This window comes from Myiozetetes cayanensis, unplaced genomic scaffold, assembly GCF_022539395.1.
Source record: "Myiozetetes cayanensis isolate MyiCay16 unplaced genomic scaffold, myiCay2020 scf18, whole genome shotgun sequence".
NCBI lineage: Eukaryota > Metazoa > Chordata > Aves > Passeriformes > Tyrannidae > Myiozetetes > Myiozetetes cayanensis.
In genome coordinates, this window is record NW_026087389.1 from 15,894,999 (window position 1) to 15,918,884 (window position 23,886).

At 45.9% G+C, this 23,886-nt stretch overlaps 1 protein-coding gene and 1 long non-coding RNA gene across 6 annotated transcripts in view; one reads left to right on the forward strand and one right to left on the reverse strand.

Annotated features, from left to right (window-relative positions):
* The window catches only part of LOC126638678 (6-phosphofructo-2-kinase/fructose-2,6-bisphosphatase 4), a 51,650-nt gene extending 34,098 nt beyond the window's left edge, over positions 1-17,552 (reverse strand). For 3 of the 5 annotated variants that reach the window (XM_050312762.1, XM_050312765.1, XM_050312764.1), the window contains exon 1: positions 1,690-1,845. In XM_050312762.1, the coding sequence (XP_050168719.1) occupies positions 1,690-1,795 (106 nt within the window). In that variant the 5' untranslated portion in view covers positions 1,796-1,845. Of the gene's footprint in view, positions 1-54; positions 1,273-1,689; positions 1,846-17,418 lie in introns of those variants that run through there. The other 2 variants (XM_050312763.1, XM_050312767.1) reach the window with 2 other exon arrangements.
* On the forward strand, positions 17,075-19,051 carry LOC126638692 (uncharacterized). The gene is made up of 3 exons (XR_007628657.1): positions 17,075-17,292; positions 18,472-18,559; positions 18,848-19,051. It is a non-coding gene; the product is annotated as an uncharacterized LOC126638692 (long non-coding RNA).
* The last annotated feature ends 4,835 nt before the right edge of the window (positions 19,052-23,886 follow it).

Sequence of the window (23,886 nt, forward strand, 5' to 3'; positions counted from 1 at the left end):
TCCACTTCCACTTTGAGCTCGTAATTTTGGAATATTAACATCTGACAGAGTTACCTGTAGCAACAGAGATCTGAAACTGGTCAGCCCAACACTGCCCCACATCACCCAGTCTGGTCAGTCCATCCTCAGCTGTCACAGCACAGCTACAGCACCCGCAGGTCACAGTCATCAGAACATGGGGCAATGCAAGACACATGGAAATCTGAGGATAAAAGACTCTGCAACACCCTTGCATGGGGAAAATTACGAAGTGTTCTCAGTTTCCTGAAACAAGACAGATGGTTTTATCTAGGAAGAGTAAGTTCTGCTCCTCTCCAGGCTGTTGTAATTCTTATGTATCACAAATGACTGCAGATATATTATGGGTAGAGCTGCAAGAGCAAATGCGTGCAAAAGGATTAAAAAAAAAAATTTAAAATTCCAAGTATTCCAAGTCTGTTTTTCTAGCAAAAAGGATTTTTAAATTATAATGGATCTCAGGCATTAAAATTACAGAATGCTACAAAACCCACGCAGGTAGTTGACATTTTTTTTAAGTCATAGTCAAGAGCAGCTAAATAATTCTGGGAAGACAACTGTACCTCACCAGATTACACAGGACCAATATTCAATTTTGTTCTTGGGGTTTACTTTTTGTAAAACAGTACCTGTGTCAAAGCTCTAACAAATATTACTCTGTTTGGAAAAGAGATGCCACATTAAGGTTAAAATTAAGCCTTCTCCTTAGCATGTTTACAAAAGCACTTATACACATTTTCTGACCCTTTTCCTATTTCAGCACTCATCTCCTCTAATGTTTCAGATTCTGGAGTAATTTAGTTCCCACAGAAACACATGCCTGCTTGCCTAGCACACAGCTAGAAAGTCTGGGGTTTTTTCCCCTTTATTTTAAGCAAGGGCTGGACCAAAGCAAGAGCCAAGACAGAGCCAAGGCTGCAGCCCATGGACTCCTGCCACACCGGCAGAGCCTCAGCGCAGCCTCTTTGCATGACAAATAAAAACAATTCCACACGACAAAGGCCCTTTTATCCGCAAAACTGCCTCGTACTGGACCTCAGTCATTTAAGTAACTGAACCTTACTTAAGTAAGGGGGGGAGAAAGAAAGAAAGTGGAAAAGAAACAACCTGCGAGGCAAAGTTTGTTAATGAACTATGGTTTACAAACACCACAGCCAAAGACTCAGGAGGCTGATGACTTGGTTGGCTGCACCTCAAAATATGGGAAGTCATTAACTCATAGAACAGATGGGCTGATACAGCACTGGCCTTGAAGGAGAAAAAAAAAAAATAAAAAAAGTAACAACCAAAACAAGAACACAGTGACATTTTTAGGCCTCTCTCCAAGAAGAATACACTCTGAAGAATATAAACGCTCCCTGTACCCAGAGCGTATAAGAAACAACAAAAACAGCAACAAAAGCAACTAGGAAAGATTTTCCTCCCATCCAGCTGAGCTTCCCTTTGCCTTCCGCTGGGCACAGATCCAGGGATTCGACCCTCCACGGCGGATGGGAGGGGGGGGTACCGCGACAGACCCCGGCGGGGTATCGCGACTGAGCCGGGCGCAGGGGGCGGCTGCGGGCGAGCGGCCCCGGGGAGGGGTCTCGTTGTGTCCCCGCTCCCCTGCCGCGGCCCTTCCCGGGGGGGGTCCCGCCCACAGCCGCCCCCCGCGCCCCCCGGCCCGCTCACCGCCGCGCTGGGCGCTGTGCCCCGCGGGCAGCCCGTTGTCGTAGGGCTCCCACGTCTTCTGCAGCGGGTTCTGCGTGAGCTCCCGCGCCGGCGACGCCGCCGCCATCCTCGGCCGCTCCCGGCTCCCTCTGCAGTGGCGGCGGGCGGGGCGCGGCGGGGCCGCCCCCGGGGCAGGGCGAGGGGGAAGCCGCAGCCCCGCGGTGTCCCCCGAGGGACGGGCACCCCGGCACCCCCGCGGTGTCCCCCGAGGGACGGGCACCCCGGCACCCCCGCGGTGTCCCCCGAGGGACGGGCACCCCGGCACCCCCGCGGTGTCCCCGAGGACGGGCACCCCGGCACCCCCGCGGTGTCCCCGAGGGACGGCACCCCGGCACCCCCGCGGTGTCCCCCGAGGGACGGGCACCCGGCACCCCCGCGGACCCGGGCGGGGGCAGCGGGAGGGGTCGGGCGGTGCTGCGAGCAGGTGGCTGCTCTCCCTGCTGCCGCACCGCTGTGGCTGCAGAGGACACCACGCTGCCTCAGAAAAGCCTTTTTTTTTTTTTTTTCCCCCTTCCTTTTTTTTTTTTTTAAATAGCACGCCCAGGGAGCATGCAATGCACGTTTTAAGTCGTGCCTCGAATGATACGGTTTTTTCCAATCGAACTCTGTTTTGACCCGAAGGGCAAACTGATAGCGATGCGGGAAAACATAAATAAACAATAGGTTTCTTACATCCCGTTTAGCTACTAAAAAAAAAAAAAAAAAAACCACGAACTACTGACAAATGGCCATGAAAGCTCCTGTGCTGCAGTGAGAGCGGTGGTTTGGCTAAACGCGACACCCAGCTGTTGCCTTTCCACATCACCTTTGTCAGCTTTACAGCTAGGGGAAACTCAGTTCATTCAACTGGGCTGAGCAAAGTCCTAAAAAAGCTCAATATTTCATTATTACATCCATCTCAAGGTATTTTACAGCAGACAAATGCAACGCACTGAAAATATGGTGGTGAAGTGCAATAGGCCTTTTCATTATTAATCACTCCATTATTATGACACTGGCCTAAACACAAGTGAAGGCCAGTACATACCTTTTTTTAATACTAACCAGATTCTGAGGATCATTTTCTGTTTTTCTATTCTATTACAAGCTAAACTGTACCTTTCTAAATAACAAAAAGCCATTTTTCAGAGACATTTGGCAAGACAGCCCCAGGAGAATCAGCACTGTTTTTCCAAAACCATGTTTGCTTGACCTGCCCTTCCCTCTGTTCAGAGTTTTTTCCTTCTCTCCAAGACTGATTACTGTTTTTCCACTGTAGGTGCCTGCTCTATATTTTTATCCGAGATTTTTTCCCCTGATTTTGTTTGGAGTTGACAGCTGACACAGGGATTGGCAGAGAGGTTAGGGGAGTTACATTACAAGGGTCAGAAAAGTAGGAGCAGAGTGAGGGAGTTTTTGAATGCTTAAAAGCTTCTTGGTTTCTTCTGTTGCTTATGTATTCAATTCCAACAGTTGCCAAAAGAGGCATGAGCAGGAACAGTCCAATCTGTGTTCCAGGTTAATCCCAGAAACACGCACAGGATGTTAGAACAAGCAGATGACAGTACCCACCTCAGCCTCCTGATCCCAGCAAGGCATGCCAGCACCAGGATCCTCCAGCTTTCTTAACACTACCTCCAGTAAAGCCAGTCAAGTCTACAGCAGATGTAATATTACCAGAATGGAGAGATTAACAGGAATGCCAATTTATAAACCACGCTTCTCAGGCTTGTTTCACATTAAATAGAAAACATATGAAATCCTTCCAGTCTCTAGAAACAAAGTTTGTACTTCCTTCCTGCAAATCCACGCCCTGCACTAAAACTGAAACTTCGCTCACACACCTGCCTCGCAGCCAAGAACACTGGCCTGATGTTGTTCATACAAAAATAGCATTTTTCTGAGGTCCACAGGGTGAATGATTGCATTTCTAAGTATCTCCTCAAAGCACCAGGCACACTGTCAGTGAATTCTCTTCTCACTCAGGCAGATTTAAATCAGTGGCACCTGTACAAAAGTTTGGTAAGAGTTTGTCCAGGTATCTGCGATGACATTAGAGGTGTGCATGGACACCTGCTAGCCTTTGTTTTTATGAGGTAAAGATTTCAGCTTGGCTGATGACAAGCTTATGTGATTCTGTTGTTGGTCAAACTTATCCAAGGTTTAGTTGGTTTATGGCTTGTTTTTATAACCTCAATGCAGTAATGGACTATTTGACCGAGGACACAGAGAAAGCAAATACAGAAATCTTGTGCCACTCCTGAGCTCTTGTTTCAAAACATGGCTTACATGGACACTACATTCAATTCCTGGAAAAAGACAGAACAAAAACATTGCTCATTAGATTACCAATAAATGATAGAAATCACCTTCTGCACAATCTCATTGTCATCAGACCCTGTCCTAATGCAAAGGCTCGAGGAGTGAAGCAGGTGAAGAACTGGAGACCCAGCTTTGTTTGCTACAAGGAAACCACAAATAAGCCTTTACTCCTGGGAATGCTTTTACACAAAGCTTCTGCTCCCAGGGCCATGCCAAGCAGAAAGCTTTCCTGAGAAACCACCTCCCTAAAGAGGCAAAAAACACTGAGAGGAAAAGCAGTCTTGGAAAATTAACTGCTGTACACAAATAACGGAGCCAAGGGACAGAGTTACTCTCTGGAAACAACTGACTGACAAGACAAGAAGCTTGGGGTTTAATGTATACAGCAAGTGGTAATTATTTAGAGACAGGGAGAAATAACAGAGACTGAACCAAGGCTTCTGCGTGATCCTACAGAAACCATACTTGTATCTGTAAACACACTGTATCACACGGTAGCCATATAATCCAAGTTTCACAATACACCCAAGTTACTTCCATGTATCTCGTTTCCCTAGTAAAGACATCACTTCATAGTCCGACAGCCCATAAAACATCCATAAACCACCCAACATCTCTGCCTCCCGTCTTTCCACCATCGCCCTGGCAGTGCACTCTCGCCACTTGGAACAAGGGAAAGAAGATTTTCCAGTCTTCCAGGTGCCCACGCCCTCACCACACTGAGCAGAAAAACCCATTCACAGGCTCTTACGCAGCGCGCAGAGGATCCAGGAGAGCTCAGTGACCCAAGAGAGATCCGTGACACCACTGAGGGCCGCGTGGGCACAGCGCCAGAGGTGAGTCAGCATCAAGTGGGGGTTCTGCGGAACCTGAGCGCTGCGGCGGCTATTCCCCATCACCGGGCACATCCGCGGGTGCCGCTGGAGGCCGCGCTTGGCGCGGGGACACCCCGCGGGAATTCGGGGACACCGCGCGGATCCCGCAGTTCCCGGGATCGGCGCCAGGCGGAGCCCTGGCCCCTCCCGCGGGCGCTCCGGCTGCGGGCGCCCCCCGGCGGTGGCGGCGGGAACTGCACCGCGCTCGGCACCGCCGCGGGGACACGGGGAGCGACACGGGAGAGGGGACACGGGAAGGGGGGACAGGAGAGGGGACACGGGAAGGGGGGACAGGAGAGGGGACACGGGAGAGGGGACACGGGAGAGGGGACACGGGAGAGGGGACACGGTGCTGCCTGTGCCCCTGCTAGGGCAGCAGGGGCTGCCGCGGGGCCACAACTGGTCGAGCCGCGGCAGATGGTTTCCAGTTGTCCGGGAAAAATGTGGTAATTCCCTGTTATGCTTCAGAAACGTACAGCCAAGCGATGCCGGGATCACCGTGACAGGCGATAGCAAAGCCCCACAGAAGTAAAATACACCAGGACTCGGCTATTAAGCACCCAAGGTTACAGAACACTACAGGGAAGAAAAGTTCATCTACTGATCCTGAGTTATTTCCTCACACAAATGGAAAAAAATATTGGGGGTGAAGGGAGAGTAGTCCACATTCAGTCCTAAATATGCCCTTTCCTTTCAGATATTAATCACCAACAAATTGTATTTCAGCATTAACCTACAACTTCAACTTCTCTAAAGCAATTCCCTTTGCACTAAATCATGAGGTATATTTTTTCATGCCCACATTCTCAGCGCTCACTTTGAGAAAACCAATAGTATCTGACCTCTACATACACAACTGGCAAGAAATATCTGGGAAAAACCTAAATTCAAACAAACACTCTCTACTGCAACTGGCAGGTTACTGCTCTAGTTAGAAGTGGCAAACAGGAATTAGTTTAAATGACCCCATCTTAAAACTGGTATCTGCATTTTCTACATATGGCAATAGTGAGAGTAGGGGAGATCAGAGGTAGAGTCCTTACTCTCCTTTAATAAGGTATAGAGACAGGGCTGTGTGCTCCCCAGTTTATAACTACTCTGAAAGACATGAGCCACCCAGCACAGCACCAGTTTTGTTTCAGCACAATTTTAAGGAGGCACAGAGGAACACAGCATTTGTAAAAATCATTACATATGGCTGTTATTCAAGAAATACAGACACACACCAGCACAGCCTTCAGCATACACATATCTCATATATCCAGCTTTGACATCCAGCCAATGCTCCCCAATTTCACATGGATTAGCTGTCTCTGACCAGCTAACTGGCAGCCTGCTACACTGCATCACAGTGTGTGTATAGAGCAGACAGGAAAATTCCTATTGAGTTTATAATTGATTTTATCTTTTAATGAAAAAAAAAAAAAAAGAAGAAAAAAAAGGTATGTCAAGTGTACCTTCAGCAGGCTCGTGGCAGTCCTTCATTGGCCAAAATCTGTGCAGCTGGAAGCATCACCCGAGGACAGCAGCAACAGCTATCTAATATATACAAGGCTGTTACAACACTGCAAGCCAATGAGAGGAGTCAGTGACCAAACACACAACTATGCTTCACCCTTTTTGTTCACAAGTAGCAGCACTCCAACGTTTCAAAACAGGGTTTCAGGTGGAATGGGAGAGATTTCTCCCCACATGCCTCATGTGGGGCACGATGATGATGGTTTTGTTTTGACCAAGTATTTGTTCGGGTGCTCTTACCTGATGAAAAGATTTGCAGCAGCACCCAGTTTCTACTGTAATGACCAAAACTACTTCAGAGCAGCTGGGACACTTGGCCTGTTCCATCACATCCCTTATTACACTGCTGATACCTCAGCAGGGAACAGACTGTTCCCTCCCCCAAGTAATTCACATATTCCTGAAGTCCAGATCAAGCCCGGCAGGTTTTTCCTCCCTGTGGAAGAGGAGTCCCTAACAACCTGCCTAAAACACAATGCCCTTCTGCTCAGTGTGTCCTGACCTTTGTAAGAGAAGAACTAGCCCAACCTGGACCTTCAATTGCCAAGGAAACCCAGAGATAAAGGAAGCTGCACAAAAAAAAAAGGTGCCTCTCTTTCTCCCTGGGCTGTTCCGGAGCTCCTGATGATGACACAGACTATGCCTTGGGAACACTCATCCTGCAGGAGAGATCCCTCACGAGTTAAAAGCTTCTCACACAGCTTCCCACAGAGGACAGAATAAGTTCCTTTCCATAAAGAGCTTAGCAAGCACAGTGAGCAATCCAGGAAGAGATGTGATACTGTGTTAGCAGTGACATACTTTGGTTCACACCTCCTCAGTTCAGTTTCTCAGGACTTTCTGTTATGTCAGCTTCTTAAATGAAGACTTCCCGTCTCCTCCACACTGCCCATGGTTCTCTTCTCAACCACCCTTTTTGTTTTCCCAGAGCCTAATGCCCCAGGAGTCAACCCAGCAAAAATGACAAATAGCCCACTAAGTCCCCAAAAATTTCAAGCATCCCACATGACAAGTTCAGCAAGTTGCCCATACCATTTCCGCAGGTTCTTCCATTTGGGACTTGATTCCAAACCAACTGAAATCACAAGGACCAGGCCTTGTGATACATGACCCTAGCACTAACTCCATTTCTTCCAAGCAACAAGTAAGTTTTATTACCGGCACCATCCACTTCATATCTTCTTTCCTATCACTGCCTAAAGGGAAAAAGTTGCAGCTGTCTTGAAGTAGACTGCTACCTCAAAGAGAGGCAAAGCCATTAAGAATTCAGAACTAAAAAAAGAATCTGCCCTCAGCAACACAGACCTTCAGAAGTTATTTTATAAGAGTTCATTTTACTACTAGACTTCCTGGCTACAGATCAGTCTATCAAAGAGATTGATAAAAAAGCCATATGTAATCAAGCTCTAAATGAGAATAAGCTAAACTACTAAGAACAAGAGATCTCTTTAGTCCTTACTGAGGAATAGATTTAAACAACACCCAAGATCCCACACAGACAAAGCTGTAATAAATATAGATACTAAAAAGATTCCTTAAGCTGAAACAAATCATTCCTTAGCATGGATAAGGAAAACAACTCATCCAAACAGAAGATGTTGCTGCAAGGTAAATCAGCAAGAAAACAAGCTCCCATCTATTCTAACAATCACCAACACATCTTATACAAGGGAAGATCTGGCAGGGTCCAGGCACTCAGAAGCATCACACCACACTTATTTGGCTGGAGAGACAGTTAATTCCCACACTAATTTGAATTTATTGTATTTTCTTCATCATCTACTGAAATATCATGATAGTTATTCATCCTGCACACAAAGCAGTGACGTATCCCTTACAGAAGTGTTCATGTGTGGCTCCATTCCAGCACAGTTCTGTGGTTTCCAAACCATGACGACCTAACAATCAGGAAACAAACACTAGCTATTCAAAGGTTTCATTGTAAGAATTGTACCAATAAAGTCTTGGACAGGTTTCTACAGAACCCACGTGCTGCACTGTAGGCATATAAAACTATCAGACAATCTCAGATTGCTTGGTTATCAGCAGAACGTCATCTCACCAACAAGTGAATTTCATGAGAATCCCAGAACAAACACTGAGATTCACAGACACAAGTGTGTAACCAAAGAAAAAATAAACCTTGCTACACTGTCACTCTGTTTTGTTACCTTTAGGTGAACCATTCCTGAAAGCATGGCCAATCAGAGTACTTTCATTATTTTTAAGTATATAAACCTGTTAGTTTAGATGGTATCACACTTCAGAAGAAATAATTGCTCTGTTTTAAATGTGGGAGAAACCCAGTGTCTGGAGATAAACCCCATCAATGAGATGAGGTTGTTCTCATGCAAGGAAGTTTCCTGTGTTAAGTGTAGCACGAGGCATAGATTTAGTTTGGTCTGCATTAATTGAATTCCTTAAAACTGAAGGACAAATCACTAAATCTTTACACCTCCAGTTCAAGCAGTCACCTCCCATCATTACCTCTGAGAGAACATTTTAATTATTTCCCTGAAAAATAGGCAAGATTCTCAAGTGGTGCTTAGAGGTATTACTATTTCCATCATCACAAAGTTGAGCAACATTTTAAATCTTCCTGTTATGATGCAACATAATGGAAAGATGGCATCCATTATTTGTGTTTTCTGAGTGCAACCCAGTGTTAAAAAGCCCTTTGTAGATAAACCCTCTCTTACTGTATACCAGGATCTCCAAGCTATTTACATGAGGGGGCACGTGCTCCCAAGAAGTGCAGAAAGAGGACATCAAAATACACGGAATTTGCACAAATTGCCTATTTACATTCACAGGTCTAGAGGTTAACTGAAAATACCGAGTCTCCAAGATAGCAAGTCTACTGAGGACAGACATTCCTACACATTGTTCTGGTAGTATCTGACGTTGTTACTACAGCAACAGCACGTACAGCCTTGCACAACCCCTGGATGGCTGGTGGGTGTACCCTGGTACAACTCTCCTCTTCCTTGGAAGTGGGTGCAGCAGCAAGTCCACTTCTCCACTTCAGTTATCTGATATCCATGATATAACCACAGAAAACTAAGCCTTGATAAATTTGTGCTATTTGAAAGAGAAAGAAAATCAAAACCATACCTGCCTCCACTAGGATGTCTGTCTTTGTGCCTCTTGGACTTGCTTACAAGCAGTTTCTGCTGAGCAGCCTGAAAGTGTCTCTATCACCTCTATTCCTTTCCAGTCATACCTGCACACTAGAAAACCTTCTCAATTCCAAGTTTGGGTTTGCTGTTATGAGTAGGAGTGTAGTTAAAAGGAGCACAAGGGAAGGACTGACAATTTTAAGTAAAACAGACAACCCATATCCAGGCTGACAGGCTTATGAATTATGCTCAGCTACTTTTATATTAGACATTTTAACATTTATGATGTATACATATCCTTTCTCCTGTCATTCAGCTAGGATGCTATGAATCCCACTTGCTCATAACAGCTAGATCTAGGCTGCTAAATTAAAACAAAAATAATGACAAAATAAGGGCAGCTGCATTCTCAGAGTGGAACTAAAACACTTCACACCACCTTTAAAACCAAATGCTATCAACTGACTTCAGAAGTACAATTCCTCAAGACAGCCACTTTGAAGATGTCTGGTGAGATGAAAAAGGAAAAATATATTGACAATAAAGAGTACACAACATTTGCATGCGATTCAAATGCACAAAGTAAACCAAATTAATTTTTAAAGAATCTTCATGAAGGCTTTGGGACAGAGCTACCTATCAGGTGGCAGCGCTTTTAAAAGACAGGAGATAAGAGAGCTTCAGAAGCACCACCTGGGGTTTGGGGCGTGAAATATGGAATGATTGATGGAGAAACCAAAGAGAAAAAGGCAAGGAGGAAAACAGCCGCCAGGCTGGGTGACAAACCCTCGGAGGTGCAGAGTGCATCTGTGAGTCATCAGCACATAATAGAAGCTGAAGCCATGTGAACGCCTGGAAAAGGGCACAGGGAGACAAGAGCAAGACAAGGTCAAACTGCGGGAGGAGGAGGAAACGCCAGACCAGGAGGAGGGAAGAGCATCACGGAAGAGAGAGCAACACTTTGTTAGAGGCAGCAGTGACTGTGCAGAGAGTAGAACTAGAGCAAAACAGGGGTCTGCAAGCATTTCAGTGAGATAAATAACATGTAAACACAGAGCAAAGCACCCAAAACGGCCTCGGAACAGGCGAGGCTGAGGGAGAGGTGGTACAACCTCACGTTGAAAAAGGGACTAGACGTGGCTCAGAGCTAGAATAAAGAAAAAAAAGTGGGCTTAGAGGTCCAACAGATGATGGCACTCCAGCCTACATTACCATATGGGACATGTAGGTCATTAAGGAAAAAGCCCATGGCAACAGAAGCAAGAGCAAAGAGTAACAGGCCCAAAGTCCTCTACAGTTAGACTCAGTTTCACGGTGCCCCATAGGCAACGGAGACAGAAAAGCAGGCTTTTGACTGAAAGGATAAATCCCTCTGGAAAGCCAGCATGGAAAACTGACACTGACACGAGGAGGAAAAAAAACTCACAGCATATGTGATGCCAGCTGCCGCTGGAAATATTCTTAAGCTTATGAAAAAGGAGTGTATTCATGCAAATAAAAGTACAAGCAAACTAAAGCAAGGCTTCTCAGAAGTTACCAATTACAGGATTTATAAGAAGAGCAAAATTAATCTTAATTTGGCAAAGTGCAGTGATGGCAGGTAGGCTAAAACATAGCACTGAAGGGGAAAAAAAATACAGGCCAGACATACAGAGATCCAAATCACAGTGAATCTCAGCTTTCAGAGCCTCTAGGGCAGATATCTCATTTTCTCTGTATTTTGCAAGTACAGCTAGATGGCTTATCAGCTTCCTGAGACTAACAGGATCAATATGCAAATGAGAAAGCTTAATAAGGATAACAAAATTACGACAGCCAAAATAATCAAATTTATGCAGTGCAGACAGGCTAAACAGGACAAATGCTACAAAAGAAACTCTTGCAAGGGGAAAAATTTACCAAGTGAGAGTGGCCAGCATAAAGTTAATAAAGAAATCTTCTATTAAAAAAAACCAAAAAGCCAAACCAAACCAAAATCACCAAGCACTCCACCTGAATTCTCCTTATATTTTCAAAAAAATAACTTTTTTTTCAAGCACAAGTGTCCCTAGAGAAAATGCATTATAAAAAATCATTCAGGTGCACAGAAGGCCACGCTTCATCACGTACAGCATAAGGGCAGCAGAATGAAACACATTCAAAATTTTAAACATAAATTGAAAGCAAAACATATAAGGGATATAAAAATAGAAAGCCAAACAAAAGAATCAGAAGCAAATGAGCACGCTGGGCCTCACACTCTCCACCTCCAGTCAAACACCAGCTGTCCAGGCTTGCTGGCTCCAGCCACCCCACGCTGGGTTGGTCTGTATCCTCCTCGGGGCTCCCCCTCACCACCAAGGACATCTGAACTCACTGACCAGTTTGAACCTTATTTCACACAGGACAGAGGTCTCAAAACCATCAGTTTCCTACATTTTAGTAAAAGCTGACTACCAAGAGTGAAGGGATGCCCTGCCAACAGTCCCAGTACACGCAGCGCTTTGACCTGTCCCATCAGGCACAAGACTGACATCAGAAGCACAAATCCATGGAACTGGCCCAGCCCAGGGAAGAAAAATCAATTACAAACCCAAGATGTAAACCTGTGGGAGACAGCGTGTCCAGAACTGCTTGGATTTTTAAGCTCCCCTATTCTAACCCCCAAATGGAGCACTGTCTTCAGGGTAAAAAAGAAGCTGCTAGATCGATCTCCTACCAAAAATGAGTAAACTACTTCAGCTCTAACAGGGCTGCTTGCTTTCTCCACAGCAAGGGCTCTTCCCCCTCCTCCTTCGCCCCTCTCACAAACCATCTGACATTTTTTAATTGCAAGAGGTCATGAACCCTTGAAATCTCCTCATTGTTTTGGGTAAACCAGTTTTACGTTGACCGTAGAAAAAACCTACAAAGATCTTTTTATTTCCCACCCCTTAACGCAGAAGGTAAATGCTGCACAGCTCCCTGCTCAGGAATATCCACATGGTTCCCACGAACAACAAACGTTGCTTGTTATTAACCGACATCAATTAGATTTCCAGGGATGTATCACCATAAAAGAAAACATGAAAGGAAGAAACAGCCAGCCTTAAGTCCAAATATTGTTGTGGCAGTGATCACTGGTCAGAAGCAGTTTCAGATGCATCAAAACAGCTCATGTTTGTTCTGCTTCTTGATTAGCTTATGTCAAAAGAGGGGAGGGATGTAGTCACATAGAAGCTTTTAGCTATAAATAAATCATCAAAAACATTTTGTTCTTTGCATCCTTTGACTTAAACTATGCACTGGCAAACTGTACCCAATGCAGACATGAGGATTTCTTGCTGCTTAGGGAAACCTTCCTATTCAGGCACCCAAAACATATGCAGGAGCAAACGGAGCCTCTGCTGTGCCAGCACAGACTGAGCCAAGCTCACAAAGTCTGCTGCTGTTTGCCCATGGAGAAATCACTCACGTGTGAATCCACTTCCAAACATGCAACACCACAAGTGGCTCTTCCAAGCAAGGCAGAAATAGCATGTCTAAGTCATTTTTAGGTATCTCTCTGGTGACATGTACCAATCCCACGACAGATCCGTGGCTGGCGGGGGTGTGTTGTAACTCTTGTTTGGAGCAGAACAGCTGCCGGGGAGCCTGGATCACACAGCTCTCCTGGCAATTCCTGGTGCCAAGGCACATGTGTGAAGCCAGCTCAACACAGACAAAGACAGAACAGCATGCAGAAATATAAGAAAATCTGAAAAATCAGCTACTCAGGAATGAGTTAGGTCAACTTCAGCTCAACTTCAGAGTCAAAATCAGAAGGAAGAACTTAAAACCCCTTTATTTACCCTCTTTTTTTACCCTTTCCTACCTTCTTCTACTCATGCATGGCCTGTAAACATGATAGTAACATATAGAATCATCTGGAAACTAATGCCATACAAGTATTTCAAATATCCAAGTGCTGAAATTATACATAGAATTTAGGGCTGTAACAGGCAAATTATTTCCACAAGGGCACTCATGACAAATCCACCCCACTTTATTAATAAAACATTGCAAAACATGCTTTTTATCCATCACATGGATGAAAGTCAGTTCTAATTAAGGGACTCATCATTTGTACTCCTGGCAGCTACATGCTTAAAGGCTTCAGGATTAATTCCAGTGCATTACTTCAGATCCTTAGATGTCACAGACATCAACATCCAGAAGAACCCCCCAGCCACCAGCTTCTCAAATGAGGGATAAGTCTTGACATAGTCAAAACATAATCCTAAAGGCACTTACAACTGCACTGTTACCACAGCAAAGGTAAGTTTACACATTTTATGCAAAACTCCCAGTTATTTCTTCTGTTTGCATGGACACAAATTCACAGACTCACAACATTACTGACTGTGGAGAGGAGAAGGCTCTGGGAGACATGAGGCACCTGCCAGTGCCTAAAGGGGCTACAAGAAAGCTGGAGAGGGAGTTTTGACAAGGTCATGGAGTGGTAGGACAAGGGTGAATGGCTTTAAACGGACAGAGGGCAGGGTTAGATGGGATATAAGGAATAAATTCTTCCCTGTGAGGGTTGTGAGTCCCTGGCACAGCTTGCCCAGAGAAGCTGTGGATGCCCCATCCCTGGAAGTGTTCAAGGCCAGGCTGGATGGGGCCCAGAGTAACCTGGTCTAGGGATCCCTGCCCTGGCAGGGGGGTTTGGAAAGAGGTGATCTTTAAGGTCCCTTCCAACCCAAACCATTCCATGATTTTACTTAACACAGTGCACACAGCACCGCACAACAGCTACAAGGTCAGTACCCAGTAATGCATTAAATACGTCTGGAGATTAGTATTCATAATTAGTGTGTGATTACAATATTTAGGGCCAGGTTTTGGCAGGCACTCAAGAACAGGCCTGGTTATTAACCACCCTGGCCCCACGTGGTACCTTGTCAGAGCGCTCCAGGCCAGCGCTCCCCCCGACTCTGCCCCTCTGCACGACCAAATCATGCCTGAAGTCAACCCACCACCTCTGGAAATAACAACCTGTGGGACTCTCTCCTGCATCCTCACTTTGTGAACCTGATAAAACTAAAAAAAAAAAAAAAAAAATCAGGAATCGACCTAAATTACTTAATTTTAGCCGTTGGAGAGCCCAATCAGGCAGACTAGGGAGTTTAGAGTTCATTATTCTCTTTTACTCCCTTCTACAATTTAATTACTTAACCTCTTACAGTCTCAGAGACCGCGAGCCAAGTGCTGTGCCTGTGAGAAAAGGTTAGCAGACTAATTATTTCACTTAAAATGGGAAAAAATGGCTTCTGGGGAAAACCAGAGCAGACCCAAGGAACCCTGCACTTCTCAGACTCATGCCTGGTGCTTCCTCAGTTGTATTTTGAGAATTTTGACCCTTTCTACTACATTGGCCTTATGACTCTTCCAAAGAAGCTGCCCCACCCAGGGTGTGGGAACACAAGCTTACACCACATTCAGTAAATTAAAGCAAACAAATAAAAAAAAGAAACCAACCAAAACATATAGAGTGGGAAGATGGGAATACTCCACGAGGTCATTTCTTTCAGAAGAAAACTGAAGTTCTCCCCAGGTACATGAAGTTTGCCAGCACTTCAAGTCTAATATTTCCATTTATCTCAAAGAAAAATCTGTGGACATCACACGCAGAGGTTAAGCCCCAAGGAAACCATGCAAGTTCAGTGAGCAATTCAGAACACATCCGTCGTGCTTCATCAGCAATTAAATACCATCCACAAGTTGGATTTACCAAATCTCTTACTCATAAAAGCAGACGGAACATTGACGCAATCAAATTGAGAAAAATACTGGTGTAACCAAGTTGATTTTTTTTTAAAATTAGACGGATGATACATTAAAAAAATAAAGTGTTACAATCACTTAATAACATCCTACTACTGGTAAGAGTTATATTCATGAATCAGTGCATTTTCATAACAAAATGTCCTGTTTCATAGCAGATCCTTCCTTTAAATGACCTCAAAAAAGTTCTGAAACAAAATCCTCACCAAAATGCTCTCAGCTTTGGGTCCTCGTCCTGCATAACTATCCCTCCACGAATGCTCTCATTAGATGATGCACCGATTTAAAAGGACTGGCATCTTATGTAAATGGATGTTATTGCTTTTAATTGCAGCCATAATTATGGGAGTGCCTCACAACTGAGTAAGGCTACATTAAGCAAACTTACTGGAAACTTCGCAAACTGCTCCGCAACACATTGGACGAGCACCAGGAGTCTCACAACGGGTATTTATTCAGTCCCATCTTCAGCTCTCTGCAGAGCACTATAAAATCCATTGATCCCATAAGTGATCACTCTGAGTTGTACTCAGTTTAGTGTGTTTTTGCCTCATACGAACTAGTTTCTCTTGACATTTGTCAATATAAAACATTTAACTCAGAATTAATGTCTTTAAATATTTTAAAAATCCTTAAGAGTCTTCAAGTTTCTTCAGTACTAAGACCTTTTTTTTTTTTTTACCTCCTCACACTCCAAAGAGTCGCTCAAGCACCATGGGACCTGCTACATAGGTCCCCTGAGCCAGGCTATGAGGTGTTGACAAGGAGGAACGAGGGCAGGATCTATTTCAGCAGCTACCCTGGCACAGTGAACAAATCCCTGCTCATGGGAGATGCCAGTGCAAGCACTGTGCAAATGACCCAAGGGACAGTGCAGGGTTTCTAGTTCAGTCACAGGTAAGCAATGGCCCATCACTGCATTCCCACAGCTGAATCAGAGTCCTCCATCTTAGTCTGAGGGGTTTTGAAGCCACCGACCTCACTGAAATCCATTTCCATGCCCTGGGTTGGAGTCAGGCTTGGACAAAGTAGGCACTGACTACTACAAGGGCAGCAGAAGCAAAGTGATGGCTGTAAACAAGAGACATCCTCTGACTCACCGTGGCAGGAGCCACAGCCACTCTACACCCAGTGACACCCAGTTTTCTATGGTGCCAGGAAGCTCAGGGTGCCAGGCCAAGGCTCCCCAGTCCCGTTAACAGACCTGAGTACAATACCCCCCTGCTGCCACCTCTACCTCTTGCCTCCCTGTTCTGCCCCAAGGCAGCAGGAGTGCTCAGCAAGGTGCCAGGTTTACCTTCCAGGCTATGTAATACAATTTTCTTACAAAGTGGGGAAAAAAACACCCAATCATAACCCCGACAGAGCCCATGTTCAAAAGTTTGGGTACACGTGCGTCACAGCTGTCATCCCATATTACACAAAGTGCCTTACAAACACGCCAGACCTCAATCCCCAGGGAGAGTCAGCCCTTTCCAAGGAAGGCCCCAACGAGCCAGGAGCCAAATCTCACAAAGCAAGATAAAAAAGATGCAGATTACGTGTTTTTATGGTGTTGCCCTTAGGATTAAGGGAAGAAGCAGTAACCAGTTGGATCACTATTTGCCAAAGCACTGGTTTTACACCCTTCCTCAGCCAATGGAGGGCATCAAGGCTTGGAGGAGCACGATGTAAACCCGCCTTCCCGCAGACAGTTAAAAAAATCCATCACAGCAAAGCCATCTCCAAAAATAACTCGGGAAGCAAACAGCCACTGCTACACTACGATTCCCTCTTTCCACGACACATCTCCCAAACCTTCCTCCGCCTCGGGCTATTCCAGCAAGAAGCCGCAAATCCCGTTTTCCAACCCGCGAGTTTCTGAGATGCCGGGCACCCTCACTCCCCGGCGGAGCTGGAAGGGAAAAATTCCGACCGGGGGTTCCAAGATAACACGACCTTCCCCCTCCAGTCTTGCCCCGACGCGCGTGGGTCTCTCGGGGTCTGGGGGCTGCCAGGGTGGGAAGCCGGGCTCCGGTGGGTGGGAAGGCAGGGCGTGGGAAGGGGAGAAGCGCCCAGCCCCGCTCCGTGCAGAGGGTCCCGGGGGGTCCTACCTCGGCAGCGCCGGCCCTGCGGGCAGCGGCGGCGGCGGCAGCCCCACATCTGCGGCTCAGCCTCGGCTCCGGCGGAGGGTGGGCTGGGGTGGGGTGGGACGGACGGGCCCAGCGCGGCCGAGGGGAGCCCGGCGGAGGGTCCTGGCGGAGGGTCGTGCCCGCGGCGCCCCGCGGAGCTGCCCGCGGGTGTGCGCGCCCCGCGCGGAGCGGAGCGGGCGGCGGGACCGGCCCCGGGCAGCCCCCGCCCCGCCGGGCACCCCCGCTCCGCTCCGCCCCGCCGCTCCCGCCCGCGGAGCGGGGAGGATGCGGGAATACGGGTCCACAGGGAAGAGGTTCACGCACCTCCGCGCGGGGACCGGCTGCGGGAGCGCCCGCACCGCACCCGCGGCTCCGCGGAGAGGCGGCTCCCGCTGCCGGGACCGCAGCCGTGCCTCCCGTCTCTGCTCGGGGCTTTGTGTTCGGCTAGATCGAACAGTATAAACAAGCAAACAATCAAATAAAATAAATAAATAAATAAATAAAGCCAAGTAAGCAGGGGAGGTGGAGCGGCTGTAGCCATTTTGCAGAGTGCAGCCGGCAGGGTAGAAGATAAGGATCAACAGGGTGTTCGGGTGTTTGGTCAGCAACAAGCACCCCAGCCAGGCTCGGGAGAAGCTGTGCAGCTTCTCCACAGAGCCACAGGTGACCTCAGCGCTGACCCAGAGGGCCCAAGCAGAGCACACTCACCCGGCCGGGACACAGCGAGCAGACAAGACAGGGCTGGGATCCATGTCCCAGTGAGCCGAAGCGGTCCCAGGTGAAGCCAATCAGGGCAATTACAGATTGTACCTGTGCTCAAGGCAAAGCCACCGTCATGTTTTGGGACACAGCTTTCCCCTGTCTTTGCCGTACAGCATCCCTGAGGACAGGGATGGCAGCCTGAGCTTGGTGTCAACAATCCTTTAATTCCCTATACCCGCCTTGGGTGATACTGAAGTGTGTGTGTTATTTTGTTCAGGTTGGAACAGGTTATTTTTGTGGTTGCCTTTCCTAACAGCTTTGTAATTTCATTAGGCTGCCCATCTGAAGGAGGCATGACCAAACAGGTGTCTGTAGAAGCTTTGGAGCTGTTATCTCATCATACTGTATGTCCTGCTCTGGGGTAAGGAGCTGGAGAGGCAGCACTGTGCTCAGGAGGGAGTTATCTGTCTTTCTGTGCCTTTGGCCTGCAGAGATAGGCAAACAAGTTTTGGGAAGAGGAAACACCACTGCAGATGAAAGGAGGTCAAACAGAAAATTAAGGAAGCATCAGTCTAAAGCCACTTAGTAGTGAAAAATCAGAATAATTCCTCTTTAAGATGAAAATGGTTGACGTAAGCAACAGAGTTGAGATTTCATTTGATTTTGGTTTTGCTTAAAATTCACAGGCAAATTTTCTTTACCTTGGCAGGATGTCTTTTCATCTACCTACGCATCTCGGCCCTGCTTCCCAAGCTGTCTCCAAGTGATATCAAGTCTAAGTTTGCTGTCTGGGCAGCTGGTTTCAGACCCCCACTGGTTGCATAAGCATTGTAGCTATGCTGGCTCTGCCTGGGGATCATCTGATGCTTTAAAACTTTAGTTAACAAAGTACAAGTTCTTAATTGCTTATAGAAATAAAGCCACATGAAAGAAAGGGTGGTTTGTTGTTTTTTGTGGTTTTTTTTTTTTTTTTAAACAGGGAGTATTGCATGCTTATCTCCAGCTGGTGATGTCTCCTGCAATGAGGAAACCCAGCAGCTGAGTTCAGTACCATGCTCAGTATCACTTCCTTCAAGTGTATGTGCAGTGACTCAGAGTGAGGGTTGAGTTACCCTGAGCTGAGAGACCAAGCCCCTACCACTCCTCCAATCCTATGTTGTAACCACTCCCCTGGAAATCTGATTTCTTAGGAACTAAGGGTGAACATGGGAGAAAAAAAAAATGTTTCACTATTGATGCAATCCTACAGACAACCCTCCTTTTGTTTGGGGAACCATCAAAGTAAGATGCAGCTCTTTTTGCAACCCCTAGAGCTCAGCAGCTTCTCGAGGTGCCACAGTGCTCCACAGAGGTGGAAGTCATCTGTGTCCACCTTCTGGACAATACTTAATCCTTATTAACTCCCTATGATTTCATCTGAAGTATTAATGCTTCATTTGCTTTATCTTCTTAAGAAGCTCAGTTGACTTTATGTAACTGTGGCCTTTTCTGTCCACTGTTAACAGCGTGGAGGAGGGGGATGATGTGGCGTGTATGCATAACCACCACGTCCCTGGTGCTGTTCAGGAGCAGAGCATTTGTCACTGGCACAGGTGGCATAGCTCAGAATTTGATTGAGTTAACTCTGGTTTTGGTCTCACTCCTTCCATCTTGGAGCCATTTGAGAATTTCTCTGAAATAAATAACCTACGATTCTGTGCCCTGGGGTAGGGGAAGAGGCCCTTGGTCTCATTTGCTCTCCTCTTGAAACATCTTTTAGTCATGGTTTCTGGGCTTAGTGAAATCTTATCCCCATGCTCGCCTAAAAAAAGTAAAAATAAAAATAAAAAAAAAAAAGTTTTTTTGCAGCTGGTGTGAAGCAGCAGGCAGGGCCAGAAATGGAGCTCAAGGGGGCTGGCCACTGCAGCAGTTCAGCCTCCTGTCCCCAGCCTTAAAAATGAAGAAAATGTAAGAAAACCACCCAGCTACAAGGATTCCTTACTGCTTGGTGTTGGCAAAAAGCTTCAAAGTGACCCCCCCCTCTCCTGCTGGCCAGAGAGATGTAGCTCAGTATCAGCCAGAAGCTCCCACTCCTCTTGGCAGAACAAAAGGTCCCGAGTATCAGTTGCGCAGGCTGCTTGTAACCCAGCCTGGGCTGGTGGGCAGAGCCTCGGCGGGGATCAAACAGGCTTCTGTTTTCTTTTGGTGGTTTTTGTCTTGGAGGATAACCATGTTTATCCTCCTCCGCAGCCTTTTGTGTGGGAAGGCACACCTTAGCCTTTCCTTGGCATTGTTGTGCTCCCAGAAGGGCTGTACTGCAGAGTCCTGACTGTGCAGAGGACTCAAGTGTTCTTAAAAGCGAATACCAGTACAGGTATTAATAGAAAGAATTGCTAGAAGTCTTGGGTCGTGCTCAAACTCCGTGCAGCCAACCACTGATGAGGTTGCTGAGATTTTTGTCCAAACTGGGGAGGTCTAGGTAATTTGGCAAGTGGAACTAGGAACCGATTCATGAGGGGAAAAAAAAATCTGATAAATTGTTTACATTTAGGAGAACTCAGCAGGAGAGAAGAACATTCAAGGTAAATACAGTTTCTGCCTGGGATGTTTGATCCTAGCTTCTGCTCGGATAGACTGAGCAAGCTGGGTCATCCGGTCAGAAAATGTTTGACTTAATCCTGTGCCCTTCTCAAAAATAGTTAAATAGGAAACATTTCCACACTTACAGACCTTGGAAAATCTTTTGCTCTAAGTGTGGCTTTGTTGTTTCAAAGAACTGAAGAAAAGGCCACAAAAATACAGCCTGCCTTTGGCTCCTTGGCAAGGAAAAGCATCTGATCAGGCTTATCAGAAGAACTCGGCTGTGGCAGGCCTGGACTGCCTGGGGGCACCAATCCTATTGACTATTATTTTCACAGGTTAATTTATCCTGCGTTAATGTGAGCCAACAATTTTTACCTCTGGATGAAATTAATATACAGATGAGTAAATCTGTTGGATTTTTGTAACTGTTTTAGCTAGGTTGTGGTCAAGTTCCTCAGCTTCATTGGAAGGTTTAAGCTGTTGGGTCCTTTTTAAAATTTCTTGAAATTGGGCAAATGCAGGGCTGCACTGTGATCAGTTGAGCCAGATAACACAAGTTTTTATTAAAGATATTTTTGCAATCTTTACCCAAGTTGTAAGTGTGCAGGAGAAGGATAAAAAGCAGAAACTAATGGGTGAACTGTGAAGCAAAAGTTAATACAATACAATTATTCATGTAGTCACCTTGTGGTCACTATTCTTCTGTACCTTGTTTTTCTTTTCTCTGAGCTATTTTTTCTGTCCAGACTATAAGATCTTAAAAGATCAGGTGTATCCTTGTCCTGAAGCATAGGAGCATGTTAAGGTACCCCAAGATTGGAGACTTCGGATGTTTGGGAAACCTTATCTTTGTGAGTGGGAATTCTCATCTCCAGTCTGGTCAGACCCTAAGAGCTTGCCTGGCCTTTCTCAGGCCCTTTGGGAGAGGGGAATCTCGTTACGTGCATTGCTGGAGTGTTTGTTGGGCTATTTTTATGCTGCTCGTTTTTGTATGTGCAGCTGTAGTCAAGCGCTGCTTCTTTATCCCAGACAACTGAGATTTTCCATAACCTTTGACTAAGAAAAAAAAAGTATCTTAAATCACAGCTCCCTTTCACAACAGGCAGCATGTAAGAAGATTATATAAATATTATATTAAGCACATTTTTTGGCAAATTGTTTGCATTGGTGTTGCATTTCTTTCCACAAATGTCTGTGTAGTAGAAGAAATAAATGGCATTCTTGGACCATAATAGAAATGAATACTCTGATGTGTATTACTTCTATCCCACTTGGGGATTCCTCATCAATTAACTGCCTTGGTATTTTACATCTGACATCAATTTATCTACCAAGAACCCAGACCAGGGCATTCTAAAGATGAATGTCCTTACTCTGGGTTATTGGTAGGTATTTCTAGATAAAGCTGCATAGGCAGAAAAACTTTCTTCTTGTTTAGAAAACAAAAGTAAGGCTTTTTTTTGGTAGCTACCAGAAAACTAGCACTCATGCTATGCCTTCTAGCCACAACTGATACAGAAAAGGTTTCATGATCAACATCCTGAAGATTAGCTCTGAATAGATTTTGGTGGCAGCTCTTGGGCTCACATGGTTTCATACACTGATGGGGCACTGATGACAGCTTTTCAAATTACTTCATTAAATTTGAAGGTAATCAATGATTCAATAAAATCTACAAGCAGATTGTCAGAGCAAACTAAATAACCCACGAAATAAAAAGCAACCTAGGTGTTTGTAAGTATGCAGCATGGATTTCTGACAGAAAACCTGTTCTACCTAATTTTGATAGGGTGGCAGAGATGCACAGTGAAAGGGGTACCTCTGGGAGGCTCTTCTGTTTTATGAGGAGTCACTTGTGCCCCAAGATATGGTACATGCAATCAAGGAGAGCAGACCCACATTCAAGAGTCACCACCTCCACTGTTTTATAAAAGGAGAATAAGATTAAACACAGACCACCCCTTTTCCCAGCTGCCTTGAAGTCAAGGAAGCAAACACCTACCTCTGTTTATAGTCTGCTGAAGCTTTGCACAACACACACTCCCCAGGGTACATCGGATTCCTCTGTTCAGACATCCACTGTGGTTCTGCATCATGCACCATGACAGTATATAAAATATCCTGGTAGAAGTCAGTCTTCCACCAACACTGCCCTTGCTGTGCTGGATGCTGCAAGTTATCTGTGTTCTCTTACTCTCTTTACACATTTGTTGCTATGGTGAGGAAAGCCAGGCCTTAAATACTGAGCTCCCTGTTATCTCAGCTGGTATCTGCTGCATGCAGGTATCAGCTGGTGTGTATTAAAACAAATAAGATAATTAAGAATACATGCTTTGCACGGAGAGCAGGTTCGGTCTCCAAGTTTTGGGGTTTTTTCCCCCCTGCTTCAGTTCCAGCTTGGTCTGGTTTTGCTGAAACTAACCTCAAACTCCTCCCAGAGGATTACAACTATTTGTGTCTTAATTAGGAAATAGCACCAGTAACCCGTCAAAGCACGTTTTTCCTCCTGAGAAGTTGCAACCAAATGCGGGACAGTTCACATAAAATGTTTTGCTATACTATTTGGCATTTGCTTTAAGTCTGCACCAGCAGATTAGAGCAGGGTTTGGAGCACTGTGTGGTTTTGTGCTTAGCCTGTCACTGGAAGAAAATGAGTTTGCACGGTGTTTCATAAAGCGCCAGTGAATGGCTTCACTGAAATCGCTCACAAGGTCTTACTCTGACCCTCCTTGGGCTGTTGATAAGACTCCTGCTGACTTACTAATGCCAGCACTGGACACTGATTACCCTGTTTTTAAAACCCCAGAGTGGAAAATAACTAGGAGAGGAGTTAGTGCCAAATCAGAGCAGCAGAGACGTTGCAAGTAGCATGAGTGTTCTGCCCTGGCTGTCCCCACAGCAATGAAAAACACAAACTACACATTTCCTGGACAGAAAACGTGGAAGCCCTTGCACCCCACATACCAGCCCTGCCTCTGGCAGGCCTGAAGCACTCGCAACAAAGGAGCTGCTGCTGCTGCTGCGCCTACATTTTTGTGGTGGAAGTCCTGTTCTGGTGCCCAGCCCCAGCAGTGGCAGATCAAAAAAAATTATTCAACAAAGTAGGACAAGTTCCTAAACGCATTTTTGTTTATATAATCTAAAGCAAGGTCTGCTGTTTGTGCTGAATGTTTAAACACCTGCTGA